The sequence below is a fragment of the Phasianus colchicus genome, chromosome 3, assembly GCF_987193195.1.
Source record: "Phasianus colchicus chromosome 3, bPhaCol1.hap1.1, whole genome shotgun sequence".
NCBI classification, from domain to species: domain Eukaryota; kingdom Metazoa; phylum Chordata; class Aves; order Galliformes; family Phasianidae; genus Phasianus; species Phasianus colchicus.
This window is the reverse complement of record NC_143438.1, coordinates 47,931,956-47,938,006: the sequence shown is the minus strand read 5'-3', so window position 1 is coordinate 47,938,006 and position 6,051 is coordinate 47,931,956. Positions and strand designations below refer to the sequence as shown.

The 6,051-nt window shown below is 57.2% G+C and overlaps 1 protein-coding gene across 3 annotated transcripts; it reads left to right on the top strand.

Annotated features, from left to right (window-relative positions):
* Positions 1–449: 449 nt before the first annotated feature.
* On the top strand, positions 450–3,510 carry ADCYAP1 (adenylate cyclase activating polypeptide 1). Of its 3 annotated transcripts, none has more exons than XM_090137434.1 (5): positions 450–676; positions 926–1,033; positions 2,362–2,496; positions 2,783–2,878; positions 3,222–3,510. In XM_090137434.1, exons 2-5 carry the CDS (start codon positions 933–935, stop codon positions 3,406–3,408), a joined length of 519 nt encoding a protein of 172 aa, XP_089993560.1. In that variant the 5' UTR covers positions 450–676; positions 926–932; the 3' UTR covers positions 3,409–3,510. The 3 variants fall into 3 exon arrangements, with proteins under 3 accessions (XP_089993560.1, XP_031468720.1, XP_089993561.1); XM_031612860.2 differs by having other exon boundaries at positions 901–1,033; XM_090137435.1 differs by lacking the exons at positions 450–676; positions 926–1,033 and adding an exon at positions 1,508–1,594.
* Positions 3,511–6,051: the final 2,541 nt, after the last annotated feature.

The window sequence follows — 6,051 nt, the reverse complement described above, 5'->3', positions numbered from 1 at the left end:
ATAAAAATCCGTCCGCCGCCACGGGGGCAACAGCCAATATTGCCCGTCCTCCTCCGAGGGAGCGAATGTTGACGGAGAGGGCTCCTGCCGAAGCGCGGTGTTTGCAAAGATTCCGTCGCTAATTGCGTGGCAGCCGGGGGGCTGCGGAAGGCTTGGTCAAGTTGGGAGCCGCCGAGCGGGGAGAGGAGAAGAGGCTGAAGGCGCGCAGAGAGGGGAGCGAGCTGGGAAGGCAGCACCGCCCGCAGCCAGCCCGCTCCCCGCCTCCGCTCCCGGCCGGCTCCGCGTCCCTTCTCCGCGCCCCGCGCTCCGGCACCGCCGCTCCGCGCCCCGCTCCCTTCCCCTGCAGACTCCGCTCCGGATCTGCTCGGCTGCCTGCAAACTTTTTTGGCCTTTTCGATTTTTTTTTCCTTTTTTTTTTTTTCCCTTTTTTTTTTTTTTTTTTTTTTGTCGGAGTGGATTCCCCTAAAACCAGCCAACAACTCTCTGCTGCTTCTGCGTCTTCTTCATCCTTCGCCCAGCGAAAAGGCGATGCCGGCAGCCCTTTGACTCCTTTCGGCCGCAACTTGGGAGACAGCTCTATTTTTCCCCCTCCTCTTTGGGGTTTTTTCTCCTTTTCCCTTTCTCCCTTTCCCTTCCGCAGCCACACGCTCTCAGTGCCGGGTGTCACAGTTTCATGGTAAGGACCCGAGGCGGTTCGCGGGGCCTCCCGGAGCGGGAGGGCACCGACGGGGCGGGCAGTGGCACCGCTGCGCTCGGTGGGTCGTGGGGGACTCTTATTGTTTATATTTTTTTGGTATTTTTTTAATTCTTTAATTTTTTTGTCCGTTTTATTTTTTCATTCTTTTTTTTTATTAATTAATTTGTTCCTTTTTTTTTTTTTTTTTTTTTTTTTTTTGACAGCGTTTTTCCTTTCCCTCCCGCACAGAGTGGCAATGTGTAGCAAAGCGCTCCTAGCCCTTCTGGTCTATGGCATAATAATGCATTGCAACGTCTACTGCTCACCCGCCGTTGGACTCCAGTACCCGGCGCTCAGGTGGGTTTCCCCCACGCCTCGGGGCCGTCCGAGTATCCCGGATCCCTTCCGCTTTGGGGGTACATCGTGTGCCTGCCTGGGGTCGGGGTGGCGTGAGGATGCGAGATCCATAGAGAGTTTGCAAGGGTTCTGTCCCCCCTCCCTCAGCGTTTAGCCGTCTTTATGCCACCTCCCTCCCGGCCGTGAGGTGTTCGCGTTTCTTTTCTGTGTTACATAGTCGGAGTTGCTGCTCGCGTCGGGGGTGTCACACGGAGTTTCCCATTTGGGGTTGTGCTGCCGGCTGCCCGCAGCCCATTCGGGCTTTGGGGGCTGGTTTGGGGCCGGGGCCGCTGTCCCGCCCCGCAGTGCTGAACTCTGAGCGGAGGGTCCTGCGGAGAAACGAGCCGTGCGGGCGGGGGTCAGAGGAGGTGTCGTTTGTGGGTGTCGTGTATTGGATGTTCTTTGCTGGGTGTCCTTTGCGGGGCGTTATTTGTGGAGTGTCGTTTTGTGGGGTGTCTTCTATCGGATGTCTTTCGTGGAGTGTCCTTTGTGGAGTGTCCTCTATGGGGTGCAATTCGTGGGGTATCTTTTGTTGGGTGTCTCTTACCGGGAGTTCTTTCTGGACTGTCCTTTGTGGGATGCTATTTGTGGGGTGTCATTTGCACGGTGCCCCTTACGGGGTGTCCTCCGTGGGGTGTTACTTGTGGGGTGTCCTTTGCGGGCTCTTATTTGTAGGGTGTCGTTTGTGGGGTGTCCTTTATCGGGGTGCCATTTGTGGGGTGTCATTTGTGGGATGTCCTTCGTAGGGTGCCCTTTATAGGGTGCCATTTGTGGGGCGCCTTTTATTGGGTTTCCTTTGCGGGGTGTCCTTTATGGGATGCCCTCTATGGTGTCCCATCTGTGAGGTGCCTCCGGCGGGGCTCCCCGCGGGAAGCAGCAGCCGTGGGACTCGGGAGGCCCCCAGCTCCCTCCCTCCGGCTCCTTCCATTCAGCTTCGTTATTAGCAGGAGCCGAACACTTTAGCGGCATCTATTATTAATACCTCCGCTAAAGCTCCCAGACAAAAATAGCCGCCCGGATCGTACCGTGACCTACATCGTACCGCAGGGAGAGCGGCGGGGAGGGGCTGGGGCGGGGGCAAAGCGGAGAGATCCCGAAGGGCAGAGGAACGGCTCAACGAAACCCAGCGGCGGGCGCAGGCCCCACCCCGGTTCCGGGCGCGGCGGGGAGGAGCGGGGCGCGGGGAGAACCCGGTGGGGCCGAGCTCAGCCCCGTTCCGTCGGCGCACGGTCCCGCGGCTGGGACGGGGCTGGGGACGTCCGGCTGAGCCCCGCCCGTGCTTACCGCAGGCTGGAGGAGGAGGTGTACGACGAGGACGGGAACACCCTGCAGGACTTCGCCTACGAGCAAGAGCCGCTGGGGGTGGCGGGGCCGCCGTCCGCGCTGGGCGAGGTGTACGCGCTGTACTACCCGCTGGGAAAGAGGTGACAGCGGGGCTGCGGATAGGGCCGGGGCGGGGGGAAAGGGAAAACATCCAACGGGCGAAAATAGTCGTAATGCCCGTCCACCTGGCCAGCGCGGAGCCGGGAAGGGGTGGAGAAGCCGGGCTCGGGGTGGGTACCTCCGGCCGGGGTGCCGGGTGGGGAGGAGAAGGGCCGCGGTGCTGCGGGGAGCGGGGCCGGGGGGGATGCGGGGAGGACGGGAGGCGGCGGCCCAGTGCCGCGGGGCGGGCCTCGGGGATGGGCGCTGACGGGCCGTGCTCCCCGGCAGGCACACCGATGGGATCTTCAGCAAAGCCTACAGGAAAGTCCTGGGCCAGCTGTCCGCCAGGAAATACCTGCACTCCCTGATGGCCAAGCGGGTCGGGTAAGGGCTGCGGCGGGGACGGGAGCGAACAAAGCGCGGCGGGCGGCGGGGCGGGGCGGGGCGGCCCCATCTCCCCGCGGTGCTCTGCCGGAGCGAGCAGCAGCCGCACCCGGGGCTCGGCCGTCCCTCCCGCGGGGCAACCCCGGGTGGTGCCATCGGAGCGAACCCCTCCGGGAACGCGATGCATAATGCATGGCGGGGGGGAGACGCCTCGCTCCGCACCGCCCCGCCCTTTGTCTGCCGCGCGATGCGGAGCCGGGGCTGGGGGTTAGGGCCGGGGTTGGGGTTGGGGCGCGGAGGGAGGGCTCATTCTGATGGTTGTGTCCTTCTCGGTGCTTTGCAGCGGTGCCAGCAGCGGCCTGGGGGACGAGGCGGAACCGCTCAGCAAGCGGCACATAGACGGCATCTTCACGGACAGCTACAGCCGCTACCGGAAACAAATGGCTGTCAAGAAATACTTAGCGGCCGTCCTGGGGAAAAGGTATAAACAAAGAGTTAAAAACAAAGGACGCCGAGTAGCGTATTTGTAGCGATGAGCAACCGCCGCTGCCGTGCGTAGTCCTGAGAGAGAGAGAGAGAGATTGAGAGAGAGAGAGAGAGAGAGAGACCCAACCACCCAAACCCAAACAAAAGTCATTTCCAAAGTGACGGAAAGACCGCCGCTCCCGTGTTCCCCAAACATGTATTTATGTATGAAGTAAAGCCATTAAATGAATATTTTGATAATAATATGGTTTTTCTTTTGTACGAAAGCACTAGAGAAACGCACAGATCTACTTTGTGGACCAATCCTTGAGTTATATATGAGATATAAATATATATATATAAATACTGCTTTGAATGCTAAAGAGCGATTCTTCATACCAAGCTGCACCAGGACGAGAGTTCGCCTGAGCTGTTTATGTTTTTATAGAAAATAAATAGACGAAAAAAGACAATCACCGCTTTGAACAGCGCTCCTATTTTTGTAACGGAAACGAAAAGGGCACTGTTTTTATTCGCCACGGGGGCGAAGACCTCAGTTCTCACCGTGTGCCGCTGTGCATAGGGAGGGCTCAGCAGGATGGGGTCCCCCCGACCTCGAGATTTCGATCTCTCTCTCTATTTTTCCCCCTTTTTCTTTGATTCTGGTCCTATCCGTATCAGTGCCTCCTCGAGCAATGAGCGCAGAGGAGGATTCAGCAACAGCTCGATGCAAATTGTGCCTATCGGAGGGAGAATAGCTAAACGAGCAAACCAACAGCAACAAAAAAAACAAGCAACAAAACAAAACAAAAAAAACAACCAAAAATCAGACCCCCAAACCCTCCAGGCCCCCCTATGCCGACCCGCAGCGAGGACGGCGGGTGCCAAGCGCACCGCTCTCCCGGCTGCGGGCGGAGCGCACACGGCACCGTGCGGGGCAGAGGGAGCGGCCCCGCTCCCCCTCCGGTGCGAGCTGCGAAGCGCCGCGCGTGGCTCTGAGCTGCTCTCCGTGCTCCCCCCACCCGCAGCCAGCGAGGCTCTCGCCTGTGCGTTTGTCGGTCGGAGTCGCTCTTTTCCTTGGATTGTTTTGCTCTTTTCCCGCAGCCCCTCCCGCCTCTCCCCCTCTCTTGGCACTTTCCGAGCGCTGTTAAGCCGCCCGAGTCACCTTTTCGGGTTATGTTCTTTTGGGGAAAAAAAAAATACCCGACAAAACGGTTGTGAACGCTCTCTCACTCCTTTGTTCTGTTTTATGCAAGCTCTGTTGTACAAGTCTAGGAACCCCTGTTGTAGCTACCACTAAAGAATTATGCACTACGACGAACGTTTTTGTTCCTTGTTTATTGAGTTTGGAGGTAAAATTGTATTTTTCTACATTCTGGCTTATTGCTTAGTAAAATTGATTTCATAAAACCGACCTTTTGTCATACAAGAATGTGTAGTGTTCACCTGTGGTCCGGTTTCGAACGAGATAAACCATTTCCACCCCACCTCTCTCTGTACGGACTCCTGTCTCGGCGCGCACCCGCGGAGCGCTCGGGGCGGGCTCCGGAGGAGGACGCGGAGGGGCCGCTCCCGAAGGCACCGCCCGAGCCCGGGGGCGGCCCCGGCTCCGCACGCTGCGGGGCTGCGCTATGGGGCAGGGCCCGACGGGGCGGGCCGGCTCCGAACCCCGCGGCCCCGCCCGCCCCACAGCTTGGCCGAGGGACGCGGGGAGCGGTTTTGCAGCTTTCGTGCCTTCTCTTCACCTTGTCAATCGCCACGAGTTGACGGATGGCTATCTAGTGGCCCTACGATGCTGCAACACATCGGCTTGCGTTTTAGTCGTATTTCTTTCTGTTCTTTGGCGATGGGCAGAGTTTGCTGTGTTCGTGTCGGCTGTGGTGTGATGCCATAGGGCTCTCCTGACGTTTTGTTTCTGACCTTCTCCGTTCGAGTTCCGTGGCTAGCTGCGAGCATCACCAAGTGATCACCTCGGTTATCCTCTGTGTACTTTTTAGGAACGCCAACAGCCTTACTGAGCCTCGAGCAGACCTGAGACGCAGTGATAGTTTAGGTAGATGTTAGTCTCAGAGAACTTATTTTGTGTGCAAATGGATATAAAGAGAACTTCAGCAAAGTATTATGACACACCTGATATCTATAAGTAGGACTTTGATAACTGTTATATAAAGTGTGTAAAGTTTGTATTAATAAATTTTTGTAAACAATGCAATTTCGTCTAATGTTTGGGGGAGAGGAACCCAGAGGCTAACAGGGAAAGCTGCTTTTCATCCTAAAAAATTAATTAACTCACTTTTGAGCAGCGTTCTTTTAACTTTTCATGCCTGGTTAATCTTCCTGTCACCAAATACCCTCTGATAGTTTTTACTGATGGTTCATTAAGAGGGACTGCCGAGGCAAAGAGCCCGGCTCCGCACACACCACCCGAGCCCCAGCTTCCCAAATCAGCTCCCTGTCACCCACTCCTCCAACAATTCCTGTGCTCTGCATTCATTCCTTTTCCGCAGCATTGGTCTGTTTGTTCCTCTTAATCCGCTTTTAATGAATGCTGTGTGCGTGCCAATGTGCCTCCGAGCATCCATCCCCTGAGTATCCATCCCCCAGCATCCATTGCCCTAGCATCCATCCCCTAGCATCTGTGCCCAGAGCAGCCATCCCCCAGCATCCATCCCCTGAGCATCCATCCCCTAGCATCCACACTTGGCCTG